The 23,210-nt window shown below is 40.9% G+C and overlaps 1 protein-coding gene across 1 annotated transcript in view; it reads right to left on the bottom strand.

Moving 5' to 3' along the window:
- tspan9a (tetraspanin 9a) overlaps positions 1–23,210 on the bottom strand; it is a 111,169-nt gene that overhangs the window by 39,864 nt on the left and 48,095 nt on the right. Inside the window, exons 2-5 of the mRNA XM_042496078.1 lie at positions 16,002–16,193; positions 12,341–12,415; positions 2,782–2,883; positions 2,324–2,455 (exon numbers count right to left, since the gene is read on the bottom strand). Coding sequence (XP_042352012.1) covers positions 2,324–2,455; positions 2,782–2,883; positions 12,341–12,415; positions 16,002–16,193 — 501 coding nt within the window. The remainder of the gene's footprint in view (positions 1–2,323; positions 2,456–2,781; positions 2,884–12,340; positions 12,416–16,001; positions 16,194–23,210) is intronic.

Genomic DNA, 23,210 nt, shown 5'->3' with positions numbered 1-23,210 from the left:
GTAATTGACAGGAAACTATGCGCGAGGAAAGCACTGTGCTGACACTGTGGTTGACTCAGTACTCGTTAAGTGGATTGATAATGCACGGTCATGTAATGCCCTTTTGAGTGGGCCTTTGGCAAGGGGAAAAGACAGGGAGCCTGGGAGAATTTCAAAGTTGCCATAGGCTGGTTTGAGGGAATTAAAAAGAGGGAGAACATTGGGCCTCATGCAAGAAACTATGTACGAACACATTTTCTCTCATTTTTGCTCATATCCAGGATTTGTTCTTATTTTATTAGTACTCACTGACTTTTGGGATTCACCAATGTTTTCTTATTTTTGCTTTTGTCTTAGGTAAGAGAAAATTTTACGAGTGGCCAAGAGCACTCGTACCATGATAAGAGAACAACATCTTGTTTTCACAGTTCACCAATTGTTGTCCAAAACGAAGGAAAAATAAGTTTTATCTTTAAGGACTTTTTAAAAATTCATGAATATCACTTAATCAAATTTATATGGGGTTTTAGAGGAATTATAATGACTGGATTATTAAATCTCAGGGGTAAAGTGATACTACTATACTCAGTCTGTTGATCCCCAATGACAGTAATTTCAGTTGCTGTGCATCCCTTTGCTGAAATGTAACTAAGTACATTTACTCAAGTACAGTACTTAAGTACAAATCTGAAGTTACTTTTATGTTGCATGCCACTTTTAACTTCTACTTCACTACACTTCAGAGAAATACTGTACTTTTTACGCAACTATTATTATTATTAGATACCTACTTTACAAGTTAAGATTTTTTCACACAAACCATAAATATGAAAATATACAAATGCAGCTGAAACAATTAGTCAGTTAATTAGAAAATTAATTGGCAATGATTTCTTTCGTGTATGTCATTTTTCAGGCAAAAAATAACAAAAAAATCAGGATTCCAGATCTTATTTATTTAAAACTTTTTGCATTCCTGAAATCACATTTACTTTAAGTTTATTCAACAGTACATCAGTCTCACTACTGCAGAAGTTCTTCCTCTTCTTACAGCCTTTTTTGGTATCATGTCTCCAGTCTTGGCCATGTGCCAGAATCTTTGCACACGGCACAAAACCTGCCCTTATGTAGTGTTCAGGGGCATTACCTATGCTAATAGGTGACTTAAGGTTTTGGTGCATCTGGAGATGACTTCTCTTATATTTTCTCTTACCAAAGAAGTAAGAGAATACGTAGGAGAAATTTAAGAGAATGTTGCTGCATGAGGCCCAATGTGTTTAAGAAACTGCATGGTGAAGCTGCACCTATTCCATTTGATAGTTAGCAAAGCTGTCACTTTTATAAGTATGTTATTGGTTATGCACTGTGCATATGTTGGTATGTGTGCATGTATGTGTATGTATATATCTATGTTTATCAAATTGATTAGGGGCGGCTGTGGCTCAGAGGTAGAGTGGGTCGTCCTCTAATCAGAAGGTCAGCAGTTCAATCCCCAGCTCCTCTGAACAACATGTCAAAGTATCCTTGGGCAAGATACTGAACCCCAAATTGCTCCTGATGCTGCGTCATCAGAGTGTGAGTGTGTGTGAATGATTACTGAGTAGCAGGTGGCACCTTGTATGGTAGCCCCACCAGTGTGTGTGAATGGGTGAATGTGACATGTAGTGTTAAAGCGCTTTGAGTGGTCAATAAGACTAGAAAAGCACTATACAAGTATAGTCCATTTACCATTTACCATTATCTCATAAATTTTTGTCTGTTATTGCAGATATTTGTTCTTACCTAAAAAAAAACAAGCACTGACCAACTATTAATGAGACCACTGCACGCTGTTTTTTCTATTTCACACTGGACTTCCTCATTGTTCCCTTTTCCATCATCTCATTCCAATCTGCAGAATACAGTTCACAATTTAGGTTAAGAAAAAGCTCATAATTTTCTGTTCCAGCAAAGTTCTGAACCAACTTATTTTTGGTTGAAAAGCTCTGAGCAGGCAGAACCTGTACATTGTTCGTGGAATATGAGTATTTGTGGTTGTTTCAAGTCACTTTGTGGTCATTTAGCATCTTTTCATGTTGTTTTTAGACTTTTTATAGTCAGCTTAATTCCCTTTATAGATTTTTGATTGACTTTCCAACAACTGATGCTATCAGTTACTTGAAAAAGAGGTTTTGGTTTAAGGAACCTATAACCAGTTGGGCCATTGTGCTATTGTGCTTGATGGGCCACTTCACTGTTCCCACCATGGTTGAATAATATGACACATCTAAAACAAACAAACAAACAAACAAACAAACAAACAAACAAACAAAAAAGCATTAGGTTTGAGCCAATGTGAACTCACCCTGCTCCAGAACATGTTTGTGGAGTTTCGCCCACAATTCTGGTAATGCTCCTGGCAGCAGCGGTCAGGAACAACCTTCTCCTTTAGGGCGTCATGCCAGTCGGTGTACGATATCACACCGCAGCACTTCCACTGTGAATACCACAGATACACACACATGTCGGACACAAGATTAGTTAATGCTTGCTGTCAGTCCAGGGAGACCTCAAACTAACTTTAATGTAAAAGGCTGTAATTAGTCCCTTTGCTTTAGAGTGCAATAATGGAATGAAGCGTACTTCAACGGCTAGCTTTGACTTTTAATGTTGCATTAAAGCCAAAGCCAAACGTAGAAACACATTAGCTGGAATATTTCAGTGAAAAACTTTGCATTTATATATCACTTCTAGCATTGCAAGTGAACATTTATGCAAATGTTGCCAATATTTAATGTAATGCACTGTGTGAGGTCTGCCTACCTCTGCCTGAATGATGTTCCAGGCATTTCGCAGACCTATGTTGTTTTCTGAATTATAGAGAGCCAGGCCATCCTTCAGATCCTGCTTGGCATTCTCGCTCACCTGGAGACGAAAAACAGCAGCCTTGGTTAGAGACCTTGGTTTGAAGGGGGTGGTTGGAACTGCTCAATGAGTTATAGCATTTTTTATAGTATTTATATTGGATCAGGGAGTTACAGCTTGAGTGCGTGTAAGGGTGCACTCATTACCAATGTATTTTTCACACAGATGTATACGATAATGGTGTCTGTGGTGTGCAGCCCTTTTTGTGTTCTTGGGGGGTTGTGTATGGTCGATCATGTTTTTCCTTCTTTGTGATGTGGCAGGGAGCTAATGTTTGATTGAATGTAAAGACAAATGGATACCAACATGCAAGTGGAAAGCAGCTTAATTACAGGTAAACTTTGTCCTCGTCAACTAAAAAAAAACTCGCTACTGTAACCTTTGCATGACGACTGCAAATTTGACATGTGTCCTATGGGGCGTCGCTACACACACACACACACACACACACACACACACACACACACACACACGCATTCAACATGCCCTTCAGCAGAGCTAGCAAATCATTTTCCTCTTGACTGAACCCCAACAATATGCTCAGGGTTGTGCCATGTCTGATGGAGATTAATATCTCATCCGATGTGTTAATGAGATACAAAATCAGAGCTTTAGTTCTCCTGCAGTTCGCTTCGCCTGTGGGGATTTGCTAACTGCCACGACAGATTGAGAGGCGCTTCAGATATGGGGTAATTACTACTGGAAAAATGACATGCACTGCCAGAACCATGCTGTACATCTTCACGAGGCACTACAAGTTATATTGCAACAAAAGGAACGCTTTTTACTTTAATACTTGAAGCTTAAGGCCTCAGACTGTGCCTGGGAAGGAAAAAAAGTAGCATCATGGCTGTCACCGCCTGACACAACAAGGTGCTTTTAGCTATTCACCCATTTCTTTACTCAGAGAGGGAGGACTGGTGTTCAGCTAGTCATTGTTTGGAAGCTGCTTAGTAAATCCCTCTGTTTATAACAATAATAGAAGCAGGAAATTGCAACAGCTTTGTAGATAATGTCAGCCTGCTATATTAAAGAAATATGATTTTTAATGTCACTTGACTAATTAGCTGTGTAGCTCAGCAGAAACCTACATTGTGTATACTGTGCTGTGTATGAAAGACAGACCAAGCCTCCCTCAAGATTAAGCTTTAAATTAAGTGGCTGAGCAATTTATTGGTGAGAAGAAAAAAACTCAAACTGTTGTTTTCTGAGCTGAACAGCATAACAAATGTATTTGCTGAATTAAACATAAAAGTCAGATTTTTCTTTACAGAGTAATTAAAGTTTCCCTGGCAATAAAATGCTTTAGTAATCATTAATCATGCAAAACCCATTTAAAAAAAACCCTCTCAAAACCTTTGAAACAGGAGTAGTATCATTTCAAATCAAATTCTTCTTCCTCACTCAGTAACTTTGCTGATGCAGAGGAGCGTATCTGTGTATTGCACCTCAGGCTGCAGGCCCTACCATATCTGTCCTTGTGCAGGAAAATGAGATGAAGAGCAGCATCATCAATCTCTGCCTCGTACTTTGTTTCTAACCTCTATCTTCTCCTCTCCATCTAGGCTATATGTGATGCTGCTCGCTCATTACTGACTCCTCGCGCTAACACAGTCACTAGAGAGCAGGGGGTGCCCCCCCCCCTCCCCCCTCCCTTCTACCACTACAATAAAAATCATCTTCTGAGTCGCCAATAAGTCTTTGCATATCTTCCATTTCATGTGTGGAAGTCTTTGGTACAGCCTGAAATGAAACTTAATGATCCAGATTTACCGCTAACGAGAGGCAGACAAATGACTGCAGAACAAACACGGATTTGATCATGCAACACTCTGACCCATTTTCTCCTTGCAAAAGGAGCAGATACAAACACATTCTTTGTTGTATTAGCCTATTTTTTTATGATGAGGAAAACTAACTTCTTGACTGAAGTTCACGTTGCTGGTACTGAAAATTGTTCACAAATAACACCATACTTTGGCATCATTCTGCTAACTTTTCTCTGAAAGTTACCACGGGGCATCAATGTAATCCCTCAGATGTGGCATATTGACAAAACCCTCAGACACGGCTCATACTTCTCATTACATAGATAAGCCGGCGGTTTCCTCTGGGCTGACCAAGTCCTGCTCAGCAATACAGGACAGCACATTTATCACAGAAATGTAACAGGTTCAGCTTGGCCAGCTGGGTGAAAACACGGGAGTCACAAAAAGGGAGAAAACAGAGCGGATATACAGGTTGACAGGGTGGAGGATGGGATAAGCTTGCTATCCAAATTGGTGTGTGTTTTCTGTCACTGTGCACAAAAGCAGAGAACAGAGAGTGGGTGGTGGATTGTCTGATAAACACCTGTCTGTCTGTCACTTGAGACACTGCAATAATACAATAATGCCAGCCAGTAGTGAAAATACCAAACAGTAAAGTATTACAGCTATTCTTTGTTTAATTTTCTGCTTCTCTTATGCTTTAATTCTTTAACTTTACCAAAATCTCACAAACATATTTTGGTGGTTTTATCCTAGAGGCACAGATACATTAATAATTCCACTACAAGCACTCCCTGCTGTCACAATCAGGCCCCAGATTGGGTGACATGTAAACACCTGGGGGACCAGGGACACTGGGACTTGTCACCATGCAGACATGGAGCCACACTGCTTATTCATTACTGGAGTACATAGCCATGACAGAGCTGTCTGCTCCCATTTTCAAAAAGTGAGAGACTTGATTTTTTTCATTTGTATCAGTTCTGCATATGCACCTTAAAACCATTTTTCCTGTTCAGACAGGGAGGGTCACATGTATGCCATGGAGGTGACAAATTCTGAGATGGAGGAACACATTTAAAGACATGCTATTGTACCCCAGTGTCAACTCCCTTGTATTTCTTTCTCATCAGTTTTGCCTCTGAGGATGACTGATGTCTCCGAGGGTGGTTTGAGTTCCTCACTAAACACCAGAAAGTATTGTTTGTTTACAGTAGGTGGTGTAATGGGTGTATAGAAGAGCAATTAGTGTATTGTGTGAGTTTTATTCACTTTTACCCACCAACTATTTATCACTTTGAGCGATTGCAATCTTCAAACAATGTTACGGCGTTTAATTCCAAACGAATCACAGTCTCTGCAGTACAATTTCACTACAGAAAAAGAATATCAACAGACTATGCGGGAGGCTCAGTAAACATATTATCATTCTGAGAATGAAGCCAACTAAATGAAAACACAACCCATCTGTGAAATGAGACAAATGGTACATTCAGTATGTAGAAATATAGCCAGATTAAGTTTTAGTAGTCTGCCACCTTCTGTGCACACTGACAGGAGAAAAGAGCTTGGAGCTATGCGGGAGCCTGACATATATAATTGAGAGGGAGCTGAGGCATAAGTCAGAGGAAAAAAGTGAAGAGCACTAACTTCTTACTGAAGAATCTCTTAAGTTAAACCAGCAATATATATATTTTTTTGGTCTCCTGGGGCAGTGGACACAAGCTTTGAACAAAACATGATATCAGTAATATGATAGTGACTGCGGTGATAGCAAAGTCGCTTATTTATACATCCAGCAGTTATGTAACATTTTTAGTCATTTGGAGATGTTTTTCTAGCAATGCGCAACAACAAGTCAAGTATTCACTCTTCTTTAAGTCTGGAGCTGACAACAGGAGCCTGATTTTGTGGACCCACAGAATGTTTGTTTTCTTTTTTATACCCAAATTAGCTTTATTATAATGTAATGATCTCAGTTGTCAAAGAGAAAATGTATTGAAATACTCAAAACATTCCCCTAGATGCTGTGTCTTTTCAAACATTTTGCCAATAAATTGTCTGTGGAGCAGCTCCAAACTTTATACCCTATGGCATCACAAATTTGAGTTTTAGTACTCTAGAGTTGTTCATGTTTACTTGTATTTTTTTTTTAAACTATCTTAGACCACAGGAAAAATGTGTATAAATTTTCAAGATGGGTGTAGTTCCTCTTTAAGTTGCTAGATGCTCCAGTGTGTTCCCCAGCTGGTTGCTCACTTCAACTGCGTTTCTGTTTGGTGCTGGGAGGTAGCGTAAAATGGGTTTTCAGATGTCTTTGGCTAAAAACCAGCTACGTGCTGAGAGAGTGAACCAAAACAGTAAAGTTGAAAGCAGGAGAACTGCAGGCAGGGGTGTTATGTGGGTTTGTCATTGTGGCTAACTTTCTCATCAAATCACGTTAGCCATTGTAAATATTGTTTATAGCCACTCAATACTGTATTTGCACACATTTACCCCCTTACTATACCAGGGCAGATTCATGACACATACATCATAGCACATAATATCAACTATCTGCACTCTGTAAACAGATGGATGGATGGTTTATTTGTACCAAAAGATGTAGGACACGTTATTTTGGTTTTGGTCAAGGTTTGTTTTGATGTGGTCTAGGTAAGTGTTGATGATGATGAAGCGGGAAACGGTGGGGAAAAACTGTGTAAAACTACAACTTGGAAATTTCCATCAAAGCAGGCTTCAGAATCATGCAGAGCGTAAAACTGGAAATGGACACCAATCTTGAGGGACTTAACTGTAGAGAACTGAGAGGACTCTTGGCACAGCAAATTTCCCATTTGCAGGACTATTCTTCAAAGTTCTTTTCCCTGTACTTCTCGCCTCATCTCCCCCCCTCTCATCTTATCCTCAGTCTTTAAACATGACTTATTCTATGAAGTCTTAAACAGCTACACATTTCAGAATAAATTGTCACTTATTTTACTTTCTTCAAGTGAAAGAAAGCAGGTCTTTCTCTGCATTGTCAGATCACAGAGACTATGTGTGCTCATCTCTAGTCAGCTGCACAAAAGTATTGAAAGTGTTACCTCATAACCAAACATTAAAGTGACAGTCACACCCCATCTTCCATCATTAGCTTTTGAAGGATAAACTCATGTGAACCCAAAACAACTTCCTTTTTCACATCTAATTTGTCACATTCAATCTGGGTACCTCTTTCTAAAGTGTTTAGTACTGCTACACTCTGTTCCACAGTCATTCCTGGGTCACATGTACACTGTTAGGGCAAACTGGCTGTAATCATCACATCCTTTGACTCCTGAGGACTCTAAGAACCAAAGCTAACAATTTTTTACTGTTTCTCTCATTGCTCAGTTCTGGACAAATGCGTTAGCTAACTGCCCGGAAAGTGTAATAAATGATGTGGAGGGAAACAGCATCACAGCCAGAGGTCCCCAACAGCACATCATTAAAAAGGATACTAAATTCCCTCAGTTGCTCTGCAAGCCTGTGCCGGGTAGCCTAGGGCCAGGGCACTCAACAGAGCAAGGGGAAGACCTCCACTACCTCTCTGTAATTGGTCTGGAAAAAAATTAAAGCATGGCCAGAGACTGAACATAATTCTGCCTGCAACAAATGAAACACATAGCTAGATTCTTGCACTGGATTGTTAGTTAGATAAATCATGGATGTGGTGTAGTCTTTCCAGCCTGGTCTCACTTCCAGGGCATCAAAAAGCACAGCTTAGGCAGAGGCCTTAAGGCTCAAATGTTGACGCACAATTCACCCTTTAGTGTCTGTATAAGATGCACCAGGCTTGCCGCTAATTCTAATGTAAACCCATCTGTGTAATTATTAGATTTTCATAGCAAAGGACATAGTTTAATGAGTGAGGAAATCCACTTAGGGCTGGTTGTAGGGGAGTAGGATAGGCCCAACAAGCATAGCACTTTGATCCAGGAGACTTTGTGTTCATGTACCCTGTGAAACTAAAAGTCAATGTTGAGTTTTTTTGTCAGGTCAATGTCAACCACGATCTTTTCCTAACCCTTACCAACTTTTTTTGCCCTCTGGATATCATTCAAAAATCAAAAAATTCTGATACCAATACCAGTACCCTTAAAGTGATACCGATGCCAAAAAATATCCCCAAACACTATAATCACAAATAGTCACATATTGCTGCTCTTCACTGGACCTCTGTGTCTTAATATTATGCTCTAGGTATCCTTCTGCGACTACTCTTTACATCCTGGGGTGCTGCTTTTATGATGTAAACATAACCACATGGTGGGATTACGCTGCACATAGTTTTGTCTAGGCAACAAAAATACATGGCAACCAATGCCCCAATGTCAACAAACACACATGATGCTACAGATGGTTAGGATTAGGGGACGGAGGCACATAGTAAGGTGTAGAATGAAAACATCACATTCAGACAGGTAGCAAACACCATGGACTCCTGCATGAAAGTCTGGGGTTTGTTGGCCCCATCCAATAGGCACCCTCACCTTCCTTATATTATGTTGTTAATGGCAGCTTTTCAACCCGGCACCATACTGTGGCACATCAGGCAGACAAGAAAGGTTCCACCTGGCCGCGTTTTCAAGTGACGTTGCCTGTCCACGTATCATGCTGCTGTGGCAGATGCTGTATGGCGGTATATAATAACAGCTGATACTGTCCAGTGGCGTACAATGTGGACACCAAAGGTGGCTATTGGAATTGGGATCTTACGCTGAAAGCACTGCAAAAGCGGCATCTTTTGACGACTTTGAAATGAGCAGTGCTTTCAAAAGTTTTGCTGGAAAACTGAACTTCCAAATCCGTCAGATACAATACTTCAGCACAGACTGTATGGGTTGTAGCTACTGCTGCAGGACTGTGAGCTCTGTGCTGGCGACAGTTGTGAGAGTCCAGCCGCAAACAGACAGTGATAGGGCTAATTTTAGCATCACATGACTAACATCACCAAACTGTTACCAATGGGTTTCATGACAGAGTCCAGCCGTTTTAGTGTCAGTGTGAGTTTGCTGGGACGTATAATGGCTCAGTGTTGGATGTTAGCCACTGCTGCCATGTTAGCTCTTGGTAACCAGGAAGATGTCCAGGATCTTAGTACTGGGTTATTTCGGTCAATACCTTAATGAGTACCGATACGGATCCCTTACTACAGACCCCTTGCATTGAGATACACAGAAAAAGGCTTCTGTGTAAGGGTCAAAATATGGCGAGTAGAGATGACGTCATATTGTTATATGTGCTTAATCTTCTATCCTCCTCCGTGACATCATTGCCTTTCTCCTCACTTTGTCACATTTTTCCTCTTTCGATCATTCCTTAAGACTATATTTATGTACTTTTGTCTCTTTTTTTCTAACACCTTCATCTTCCTTTTCTACTTTGCCTTAGATGTCTCACCTCCTTTTAATCGCCTGCTTTTCCTCCATACCTTCCCCCATCTGCACTTTCTTTCCCCCTCGTCTCCCTTCACCACCATGCAAATGCGTTGGTGCTTCGCTTCTCTGCTTGCCAGGTTCTGCTTCTTCATTCTGACCGAGTAAGCCTTTACTGGTGTTCAGCTCGGCGTGTTGGGTCGACCGAGGCACAATGAGGTCACAGCGTTAAAGACGGATGGCTGTAATCTGGTTTGCGGCCCAGCCATCTGCTGTAGTCAGCTGGTTGCTAACTGCAGGGCCAGCCTTTATTATACTACGGCCTGTACATGGCATTTAATCAGAGAGCTTAACACCGTTGGGCTGTGGAGGAGAAAGACAGGGTACCTATACAACGGCCATACCTGGAAGCAAAACCGCTGGGGTGAGGAAGAAGAGAGAGAATTTCTCCAGAGCAGTACCTCTTAAGCAGGATTAAACTGGTGGAAATGCATAAATAAGGGGGGGAAACAGTGTGACTAAATGAAAGCGATAAAAAAAAAGTGTTCCTCCAGCAAAACCAGATACTATATGTTCGTTTCTTTCCCACATCTCGTCGACAGCTTGTCACCCTGAAGGATCACAGTTTGCAGAGGCGTCACTCATGACTTAAAGATGACCTGTTTGAAAGACTAAAATATCTGTTTTGCCGGGCCTCTGCTGATACGCATTCAAAAGCTGCCAACTACTGTATGTCTTCCAGACTTGTTAATAAATGCCTTGTGATTAGAAGATCAAATAGGAGAAGTGAATTAGTGATTCCTCTGATCACAGCCTGTAGCAGAGGATGAGGAGAGCCTCACACAGCATACCAGATCTCACTGGAGAGAGGCGAGTCGAGAGGAAAGAGAAAACCAGGGCAATATCTGTAGGGCCGTTTGTGATGGACGACGATTGTCATTCTTCCAATCCTGATGCCGTCTGAGTAACAGCGCCTTGCAATTTCCTCAGATTTGCAGGATGTCTCATTTGGAGGCAGTCTGAAGATGCCATTTCCAATAACATATTATTTGCTGTAATGACCTTGCTTTTACAATGACGTTTGAAGACCAATAAAAGCGAATATATTGGGTGGCGATCAGCATTATTGTGGTTTCAAATCCCATTAGGTCTAAGCCAGAGTAAACACACTGTAATTTGACAAAATGGGAGAAACACTAGCTATTCATTGGTCTGAATCAAAGAGATCTCCCAAGGACTAATGCCCGATTCTTTACTAACGCCGACTCATTTGATTTCAAATTTACGAAATCCTCAGCACTACTTGGCTATCTTCTTCTGACTTCACAGGTGATGTGCAGGCGCTTTTGTGAAGTCAAGAGTCTCTATTTAAATTCCACTGGAGGGATCAGTTTTTTTTTTTCTTCCAAAGTTAAGCCGGTAATATTTTAGAGATAAGGCAACAGACATATTTACTCCTGACAGGGTGTGCCTCCGAGACCTGATCCAAATCTGAGAATGGATTGGCTGCTAAATGAATTCCTTTATCTGCCTGAGAGACTAAGTTTGAGCAATAACCTCAGAACAAAGAGGGAGAATTAGCTGACGCACTGGGGGCCGGGCGACATAGAGAGTTTGAATATATAAATAGGCGGATCTATCAACGGCGTGTCCTTGAAAACAGATAGAAGTCTTCATTTCTCTCCCTGCTCGAGACATTTGTCATGTTCTGGATGAAACATTTGTAGGGCGATTTCATTAAACACGAGGAGAATCTAGTCTGTTTATGGATGCCAATAATCCCTAGAGCTTTACATATCGTCATCTGTTGTCGCCACACACACATACACCTGACTTGAGCCCATGTGGGGATCATGGGAAATGTGCTCGGGGCCAATTACAGGGCGCCAACTGGTGGGGATTGGGCTGCATTTTGTGGCCTAACCTTTGACTGCAGGGTTAGTGGCTGAATGAAGATATGCAACTTCCTGCCTGAGAAACAACCAAATAAAAGAGTGAACTCAGATACCCAGAAGCAACTGGAGATAGATATGTTTATCACTCTATCACCTTTTATTGCTTTGTGCAGTTGTGTGTGGTCCTGCATGTGTGTTTGTGTGTGCAAAGACATTAACTTTCCAAGGCTAGGCTGCTCAGACTGTGATGCATGCCTGACAGCCGTAGCATTGTGTTGATAAGTCACAGTGAAGTGTTGGGCCGCATGGAGAAAATGTTAGCAAGTTCACTACAAACGATAACAGACGTTAACTTCAACATTCAGGCATAACATGGGAAACAAAATTAACTTACCTTATCTGAGTACACAAAGAACAGGATGAGCAATATCAGCTCTGCCAGGAGAATTATCAGCAGGACAATGAAGAACTGTCAGAGAGAGAGGAGGGAGAGCCTTGTTTTAACAGTCGATTTGCCAGTATTGTTAATCTAACTTGTCATGCCGATGAAAACATGTTGAATATAAACCCAAGAGGCTTCTACTACAGTCTTTTCTGGTCTCTGGAGTAATATAGGATGTGAGGAAAAACAGCCATTATATGACTGTAAATTATATACATTGTGACAGTTAACAGCGTACACGCTTATTCAATGAGTTCTGCATCTGTGATTTGGAGCACCTTTGATTCATATGCTATGTGATTCCTTTTTGTTGATAAGGTTAAAATATTTTGACATTTTGTGAAATATGATTATTTTCACTCTTGCAGAGTCAGATGATAGGAAGAACCATATCTGTGCACTACGCATCATGCTGTAGGGCCAATAATAAGTCCCTCCTAATATCGGCTGCTGTTCTTTGAGTTAGCGGCAAATTGCCACCAGCTGCTTTTTAAATCTGCTGCTGTGTCTGCACGCATAACACATCAAAATATCATAACCTTCCAGCCCATAATCCTGTCCTACTGTCTGTCCCCTTTATACAGATCTTGCTTTAGTGGTGTTACTTCCTCCACTGCCAGTCACAGAATAGGGGGAAAAACCCCCTATTCTGTGACTGTAACTTTTATACAGAATGGTGAGGTTGCAACACCGTGCAATATTCCCATCTCTAACAGGCAGTATAAAAGGGGCTTATGTTGGCTTAGTTTAGCATAAGATCTTGAATAGAGAAAAACAGCTAGCGATACATTGCCACAGCTATGTTACTTCATTTGATACTGTTTTTTTTATCTACTTCATTCGATTCCTAGCCACACTCTCAAAAGTTTTGGTGGCATCACCACAGCACAAACTCTATGGGTTTGTAGCTGCAGCAGCAGTGGGCCAATCATATGTCACATTTAATCATCAAAGATCTGTTGCAGTGATTGGCTGCAAACAAAACCACATAAATGGATTTTTTTTCTAAATTTGGGTACAAAGAGGATGAAATGCAGGCATCATCTGACTGGGGAAGTTTCAATACTACTTCTACTGGCTTAATTTAATTGATATCTTAATTAATTGAAAGAGGTATTGAGTGCCCTGCCCTAGTCTGAAAGTAACAAAACCTGCCTACCAACACCTCTAAAGCTCACTAATTAAAACGTTATATCTTATTTAATCTGCACATTGTTTAAAATGTATAAAAAAAACATATTTTTCTGTATTTATATATTTTATGGGGGACTCATTCCTTTTATGGGGATTTTAATGGAGTCTCTATTTGTTCCCTGGCAACAAGACTTAAGGACGTTACTTCGCCCCCAACCAAGAAATAGCACAGCACTTAAATAAACAAGATATAATGTTCTAATTAGTGAGCTTTGGAGGCATTGTTCAGCAGATTTTGTTACCTTTAGACAGAGCCAGGCTAGCTGTTTCCCTCTGTTTCCAGTGTTTGTTGAAGCTAACTGACTGCTAGCATAATATTAAGTACACAGACAAGAGAGTTTCATCATTATTCTAACTTTTCACAAGAAACCAAATAATATACTTTGCAACACATTGAACTGTTCCTTTAAGGCTACAGTCAATGATTTTGTTTGTGATGCGAAGCAGCTCAGATTTTTCAATAATACAACAAAGCAACACACACACACACACACACACACACACACAGACAGACAAACTCAAAAACACTCAAATAAAATGAGGAAAGACAGAAAAAAAGAGATGAAGTATGAGGTGGTAGTGACAGAGGGAGGAAAAAAGGAAGTGCTGGAGGGCTTGTGAATGTGTAAGAGGAGGGAAAGAAGGTTTAATACCTCTCTAGATTAATTTCCAACACAGCCTTGCATCTCATCTACGATTTTCCTCTCCCTACTTCACTCCCCTTCTGCTCAATATTTACCAAGCTCTTCTGCACAGCACGGGAGCACGCATGTGAACCTAGATTCTAGAAAACCCCATTAATTCCAAACTCATTTGGGACGATGGGGGTAGGCTATTATTTATGTCAAGGCCCAAATGTAACAGTAACGACGGTTCGCTGTTGGCTGAGTATCTGGGTTGCCAGTTTAGCGTATCACTGTTGTGCCTTCACAGTCAGTTTGTCTCATTTTCCTGGTTGCTGCAAGTTAAAGGAATAGCTTCTGTTCACTAAACTGGTGATATGCGTGAGAATGTGTGTGAATGCATCCACATGCAGGCACAGCTTTGTGGGCGTATGTTCTCATTTGGTAGCAATTCACACTTTCAAGGTGTTTAAGAGTTGACATTTCAGCCGGATATTTCAGTGTTTTCTCTCCCACTTTGTCTTTTTTTCAAATTTGTCTCAGTAAACACTTTTTGGCAGCAAAGAAGAGAGACTGAAAATGTGCTGCAAAGGATGTCTGGGCTTTGAATATTTCTAATCCAGAGAGAGTTGTCCGCAGAGTAACTTCAGAGATAATATGTCAAGGTAGACACTCAGATCTGTTTTGCTGCAGGAGATCTAAACCCACTCTGATGTTTTCAAGTCCTGCACCCCGCTCCACACCCACCCCTGGGTGTGCTTAGCCGGACAGACAGACTAAAAAATAAACAAAGACGACGACTAGCAGACACCTTTGCACTAAACAGAATTATCCTGAACAAATATGAAATGCTGCCACACAAAGATTTGGTGAGAGACTTAATGAGTAATATACGAACTTCTGTACTTTCCATTCAGTCGCTCTTTTTTCTAAGTTCCAAATTTCTCTTTCTTCCTCCCTCCCTGCACTCTGCTCTCTTCCACTCTCGGCTTCACAGTTGTTAGGCAGGTGAAGGAAGCCATGTCGAACACTGAGGATTTGGTGGGGCTTTTTACTGATGCAAGAGCTTCAAGGGATTGAGCTATTTGTGATGTTAAGTACCCAGAGCCCCAACTCCACTTCTCATTTAAAGTTTCTATACATGAAAGTTTTTTTCCACCCTTATTCTCTTTTTTTCTTTTTTGCAACGGATCCACACAGACCTCATTCCATTGCCTGAACTTTTGTAATTAACTTATGCTTAAGCTAAAACACTTGTACAACTTTGGGCAAACGTCAAGACAGAGGGAGTCTTTGTCATGAATAATAGAACATTCTCAATTATTGAGCATAAAAATATCAAGTGCTTTTAGCGCACGATGTACATGCGGTAGCTCAATCACATTGGTGACAAAAAAGGCCTCGACTGGCAGCTCTTTTTACGGGATGTGACTAAAGCCCTGGAAATGACATGAATAGGTGTTAATTTGCAGAAAGGAGAATCTCACTGTAGGGTTCTAATTTTCCTTTGAGAGTCCCTGAGGTTTGATACAATGCAGACTGAACTGCTGAGGTTCCCACTGAAAGACAAGGAGAGATGCAACGCTGAGTTTCCGCTGGCATGTGACCAGTGTGTATAGTCACATATATGAGTGGCTGTCTCCATAAGAGATTTCTGTCAATATTTGCATTAGAGGAGTGAGAATATTCAAAGAAAGGGAGAGAAACAGAAGAGAAGAGTATGAATTTATGCTGAGACAGTCGCCTCTGTCTTATTTATAATGGGGGCACTGCGTAGGTATATAGATTGAACTCACACTCAGAAGCAGGCACTTGTTCTCCTTGATGGCACCAAGGCAACCGAGGAAGCCCGTTACCATGACGATGGCGCCGATGGCAATGACCATGTTGGCAGCCGACAGTGATGGGAATGAGGGCGAGAAGGTGGCGAAGCTGCCCTGTGACACAGAGAGCCAGATGCCCACGCCGAGCAGCCCGCAGCCACATAACTGCAAAAGACATAAGAAAGGCGACAAGGTGAGAACAAAATCAGTTTTCAGGGTTGGTTATCAAAGTTATTAACAACCATTCCAGCTTTTTCCTGGCAGATTTTCCTCACAATGACAGAGCCGAACAATAAAGTCATCTTTAGAGAAAGGTTCACTGTAAGTTGACACAAAAACCAGCTCAAAAAGTTCCCTGCAACAGGTTAATTTCCCTTTGACTGTTTGAGAATAGTCCACACAGTCATCCATCACCAAACACTGCTCAAAAATCAAGAGGGTTTACCACAATTAAAACTATGATAAGGCAATAACAGCTCTGCAAGAGATTAGAGCAAAAAATTGGACTTGGGCCGTGGTGATTTTACACGTTTGAGCTGATTATGTTAAATCCAGAACAAACAGAGATGTGATTACTGCCACCCTCTAAAAAATGAAAACCAAACCAAAACTAACTGCAGTGAACTTGAACTCCACCTAGAGGGAGCAATTCCCTAATTCCCCTAATTCCCCTCTGTCACCCTGCCAGACTCCCGCTGGTGTGTGTGAGATCCATTAATGCAAGGAAGTGTTTATGTGAGGCTTTGATTGGCGAAGTGTCGCACCCGCTGATGTGTTGGTCCATCTATCAGAGATAAGAGCCATGCAGCATTCCTCAACACTCAGTGAAATATAGGCTAGGAGGTAAGCCGTGACATTTTTTCCTGCATCTGATAGAATGAAATACCCGGGGCAATCTTACAATGAATTAAAAAAAAAAAAAAAAAAAAAAAAAATTTCCCAAATGAGGTAAAGTATAGAATGGCACCATGGTAAATCATCACACCGCTGCCCTTTCTACCCTTCTGTTCACGCTGCTCACCTCTTCCTTTCTCATCTTGCACCGCTGTTCCATAACACTTTAAACGCCTGTCAGCAATATGTACAACAAACCTGCTGTGCATGCAAACAAACACATGCCGAGGCTCCCATTCATATACAATGTACACACGCAGTCACCTTCAGGTAGGAGTTATGGATCTCAGTTTGCTTTCTCTCTTGCTGAATAAATTAATTAATCCCCCACACGCAGCGCTAATTTTCTTGATCTGACAACGCTTAACTGATAAATGACTGATAACAAACAAGGAAATGTGCTACAGTACTTTCACAGCAAACAAGAGCAGGCTCAGTCTGACTGATGGCACAAGTCTGTTGATCAGCATCATGTCACACACCAGGCAAACAAAAGTGACTTAAAGGTCCAGTGTGTAGGAATTAGGAATACATGTTGCAGAAATATAATAGTAATATAATAGATTATATATGTTTTCTTTACAATTACTCGAAAACAAGACATTTTTTCATTAGAAAGACAGTGTGAGCCATTTAGATCTATATAGGGAGTGGGTCCATGTCCACGGAGTCCACCATAATTCTACAGTGGCCCAGAAAGGACAAACCAAATGCTGGCTCAAGATAGTACCATGCGTGTTTTCAGCCATTGTAGTAAGCAGCCACTCTGCTACGAGTCAAAACTGCATAGGAAAAATTATTATTCAGTGTTTTTGCCAGTTTAAATCACCGATTTGTTTGTTTTGGAGAGAAAGAGATCCCTGCAATTAAAATGGCTCTTGGTAAAAACCCCCTCAATAATGAACACTGAAGGAATTCAAACCAGGAGTTCGAGCTTGGCATATGGGAGAAGTTTTAGGTGGTTGTATTCTGCAATCCTCAACACTACATATGCCACTAAATTGTACACATTGCTCTGTTAAAGCACATTGCAATTTTACCATACTCAGAACTGGTGATGTTATGCGACGATGTGTAAGAGAAACTTTGGCGTTCAAAATACGAGCCTCATGAGGTGGTGAAAAACGCCTTTGGACTAATGAATCCTCTAGGATTCGTAGATATATAAACAACCCCCCAGCAGTGTCACTCTCATTAACCTGTGACCTTTGAACAGTGTGGTTTGCCTTTGTGTAAGCTGACCTGAAGGATGAGAATGCTTCAGAACATATACAGCAGCAAACTGATAACACTTGTGTTCTCCTGAGGACTCAGAAATGACTAGATGCAATTAAAAGTGAGGACACAGAGAGTACGAATCAAGAGCATGTGTAAATGAGAATAGATAAAAGCTCTGTTTAAGAGTTCTTAAAGTCCTGCGCTGATTGACTTTGCTGCCCAGGGTGTGATTTTGTGAAAGATTTGAGTTGGCTTTCTAACAAAGTCTGAGTGCTGCTGTCAAGGTCGAAGGCAAAGGGGAGGCTGCAAAGAGAGTACGCCCAGCAGACTTTGAGAGAAGGGACACTTGTTAAGTTGCACATCGTAAAGTCGCATTGGATTCCTAACCCAGAGTGAATGAGTCGCCTGAGTATGACCACTCCTGAGAGAAAGAGAGAGATGCAGTGATGCTGGAAAGACTTTCAATCATCTATCGTCTAAATAATTCAGAGGCGCCTGTATTCGCTGGGAGGCACCCGCTGGCCCTTCGTGCTTCCCTGATTAAAAAAAGGAGAATGAAAACGTCAATTGAAAAGGCAGGTAAAGGTCGTGTCCCTATGCAGAGCGGCTAATATACTGAATCACAGCTGACACTCTTCAGAAGGCCAGATTATGCAGAGCGTGTGCAAGGAGGCAGGGGAGGAATTGTACGTTTAAGATGCCAAATAGATGGAGTAGGATTTAAAGCTCACAAGGGGAGCACACGGAGCTTTAAGAGTCCAGGTGGGGAGGGAAACAGTGCCTTCACTTAATTGTGTTTAATGCCCAGTGAAGGGAGTTCTTCCAAGTGTGTCATTCTCTTAAGTGACTGTGAAACCACCCCAGCCCCCCGCTCAATCTGTCTGATCTGAGCCTACCGGGAGTAATCTCTGCCCTGCTTCTACTACCACTACTACTACTACGACAACAGCACACTGTCGTCAGACCTTTGTGTCTGTTACACAGGAAATACCTCCAGTATAAGCTCTGATCTCTTTGGCAATCTGACCTTGGCTCGTGTGTCTGAGCTTGACCTGGAGCCTCGTGGCTGAGCTCCTTATCTGCTTTTAATTGTGGATCGGTCATGTTTTGATATCCCATCTGCAGGGGAAGGATCAAGGAATCCCTAAATACCGGAGAGTCTTGTAAACAGTCACGGGAAAGGCTTACTATTAAGGCAGTCATTGTTATTACATCAATCAGAGCAGTAGATGCTGCAGGGCTGTGATTAACATTTGGGTTGGAGGAATAAATTGGCCTATTACCATATTTTCTAGGGATGCAGAAATACAAAAATAACAGTTTATGCCATAATGTGTCAACTTGCTTGCGGTCTGAACCATGTGATGTAAGTCAATACAGCGGCTGATGCAATGACTTTTCTGATCTAAGACCAGTGCTAACACTTAAAGTAATACTTTGCTGATTTTCAACCAGCTTTGTATCATAACAATGTGATTAAATTTCCCCTCCCTGATCTCTCTGCTAGTCTCTCAGCTCATATCTGCAGATTTTCACTGGCTACATGATATGTATTTTTGTACGTCCACCGCCACAGGCACAAGTAAAGAGAAGCAGACTGATAAAAAAACAAACAAAAAAAAGCTTTGTCTCTCTCTCTCAGTCTCCAATCAAACTGTACAACTAGGCAGTGCCGATCAAATATGAACCAAAATTCTGTTACCAAGTTGTCTATTTCTTGCTTAAAATATCTTCAGAAACGATTTTAGTGCCCTGTTAAGCTGTAATAAGAGAGTTGTGAACAGGAAGTGGACACCATACTGTTTCCTGAATTAAACAAACAGAGGCTGAAAAAACTGAGATCAAACAGTAAACCTAGACTGTGCTGATCAATTATGAACCAAGATTCTTTTATTGCCTCGTTTATTTCCCACCAAAAATGTTTTTAGAAACACATTTTAGTGAACTGTTTAACTAAGCCTCTGGTCATGTAGCACCAATTTCAAAACAATATGCATAGACAGCCCAGCTTGATAAAAAGATCATCTTTCTAGCAGTGAAATTCTTCCTTAATAAATGATCTGCTAGTCACTCAATACAGATATCCAAAAGCATTACTAACCTTACCACTTTTTATACTAGATTATTCATTGTTGGGGTCCCTAACTATGCAACCTGACACACTATGATTCTACCCACCAATTAAAAAACATCTGTGCAGCTGGCATGGTTGCTCTAGGCTATGACTCTGCATTCACAGTCCATGTATGCAACTTTGCCATGTCAACTACTATTTCAATTTTAACAAGCATCAGTAAGGGTCTTTTAGAGTTCTCGATTTGCAAAAATGTATTTCTGGTTTAGTTACGGGAAAACACTGTCAAAACAACTTGGCTGTTTTGTCTTGTCAATGTTTCCATGCACGCATGCAGTGCAGAGATGTTTGAGGCTGATGGGAACACATCTTTCAGCCATGATAATGAAAAATGATTTGCAGTCTGGAACACAAAAGTCGCTGCTCTAAAAAGTGAATTGAGTTTGGAAAGTTAACAGCATCTCTGACAGCTGGACGCGTGTAATTGTACTTAATGCGTTGTTGCTTTCTTAAAAAATCAATGAAAAAGAGTAAGAGCGGACTGCATGACCTTTTCATACGTGTTAGGCAATATTTTGAAAGCACCTCCAAGACGGAATAGAGACTAGTTTCTAAATGTCATTTGTGGAAGAAGTGACAAGGAGCCTGGCAAACATCAACTTTCTGGTGGAGGAAATTGGAGGATATAAGGTGTGAATCTAACTGGATGAATGGGGCCCTGCTGTTTGTGGTGATTTAACAAGCTCAGGGAGGAAAAAATAATTGCAGTAATACTATGTGAATCAACAGTGAGGCAACTTTCCAAACAGGAAGGAGAGGTGAAGGGGGGGGGGGGGGGGGGGTTAAACCATAAGATGTGTGAAAAAAGGGATAGAAAGTATTAAAGCCAGAAAGATTGGACGCACACGTGAGATGTGTGTGAGAGGAAGAGAGAATGAGTTTGGAGGGAGAGAAGAAGAAAATAGAGGCTGACCCTTCATCCGAATGGCTGGCTCAGAGAATTATCAGTTGCTGCAGTAACTGGTGCAGTGACACGAAGACGCTCGACACAGGACCTACGCTTCAATCTCCCCCTGAGGAGAGGGGTCTGAGAGCAGGGTATGTGAATGTGTATATGTGGAAGTTGGATGATTCTGACCTTTTCAAACCCTGAGCGCTCAGAGAGGTCACATCCTGTCATAGAGAATGGCAGCTTTTGTCAAATTACTGCTGTCCTCTGTGGCTGCTCTCATCACACAGGCTCAGTGCTTCTGTGAGTGAGTTTGTGAAGTTTGATTGAGCGAGTGATGTGCTTGTGTGTGTGTGTGTGTGTGTGTGTGTGTGTGTGTGAATGTATAGTTGTGAGTGCACTGAGTATATGTTGAGGCTTCTTACTTACTAAAAGCTGAGAGTAAATAAATGGCCGACAAAGGCCGTCTTTTGCACAGACATAGTAATCTTCTATAGACATCTGCTGCGACATACTGAAAACTAACATTTTAAGTAATTAGAAAGCACTTCTACCATTACAGCACAATAACCATAAAATTGGGGAAAATGCCAACCTTACTGCACTGCTTTAACATGGAGCCACTTTATCACTTTACGATCCCCTCTGCCCTTTACTGCAACTCTCATCTTTCTTTTTATTGGCAAAAAAACTTCATTTTTCCTGTGGCACACATCTCCTGCTTTAGCTGGCATTGATTTTGCACTGAAATGAAGACAGAGGATATTCACCTCAGATAAAGAAAGAATTTTCATTTCTCGCCATGTGATCCTGCAAGCCTATGATTCATGTTACTATATAAGTACTAAATGGCCTGCCAACTGTGAGAGAGAAACAGAATCACAGAACAGCAAATATTATAAAGCAACCTTAAACATCAAATATGACGAAAAAAAGCCTGAAAGTAAAGACAAGGTATTTGTTTTTTCTACCAGCAAGTGGAAAAGGTCTTCTTTGAGGCATGCTGTGAAAGAAAAAGGGAGTCATTTTGAGAGAAGACTCTCAAGAGAATATTTGTGTGCCTGTCAGAAAAGGTTAGTTTTAAAAAAACAAACAAAAAAAGATTTCTTCCACATAAATAAGTGCCTTTACTGTATTTATCCCCCACGGTGGCCAGTTGTGAGCAAACAAAGCAAAATCCCAGGTGTCGAGTGTATTATTTTTCATATCATTGCTCTTCACTGTATAAACAGAATTTTAAGGCAATCTTTACACAGATCTTTTAAGTTAAAACAAATAGTCTAAGTTGAATGAATTTGAGAAGAAATAGTGAGAGAATTTTGAAATGATTCAACTTGTCCTCTCAAATTCTGTCAACTTCAAATTTCAAGGAGGCCAAGACAATTTTTTTTTGTTCAAACACATTTTTTTTATGTTTTTTTTTTACAGTGTTGATTTATTCTTCGACCTACAAGCACTTCTTGACAAGCCTTTAAAAAACATATTTTTTAAATCCCTTTATTGTTAATAGGCAAGAGCTTGGTCGATAAGGAAGGTTATTAGATCCACTTTTCCTTCATCAAAACTCAGCCAAAGCACACAGCCGCTGACAGCTGTATCTGACTAAACATACTCCATTAAAAGCAATTATTTAATGTCATATGTGTCAATAGCATTTAACTGAGGTGCAAGCTACAAACTTTTCATACACTTTCAAAGCATAGGCTATAGTAGACAATAACCATTGGTAATAACCATCTTGAAGCCTTGAGTTCAGCATTTTTGCTGTTGCCATTTTGTTCTTTTGGGGCCAGATACAACTGTATTGGGACAGCATGGTGGAGCTGTGGAGGACTGAGGGGTTGATATGAGTGAGAACCTAAGGACATGGCCGTGGTAGTGCTATGTCAATCCAAAGGTAGCCATACCTTGAAGCCTACATTTGCCGTCTGTTTTAATCTAAAAGGGACCATAATATACAAAATCAACATCATGCTGTTTTGAAGAAGACCTGAAACTATAGCGACTGAGACCCCAACCTCATTAGCAAAATATTTATTGAGGTAAT

This window comes from Plectropomus leopardus, chromosome 11 (assembly GCF_008729295.1).
Source record: "Plectropomus leopardus isolate mb chromosome 11, YSFRI_Pleo_2.0, whole genome shotgun sequence".
NCBI classification, from domain to species: Eukaryota; Metazoa; Chordata; class Actinopteri; order Perciformes; family Serranidae; genus Plectropomus; species Plectropomus leopardus.
Note: the sequence above shows the minus strand (reverse complement) of the source record. Positions and strands in the feature narration are given on the sequence as shown.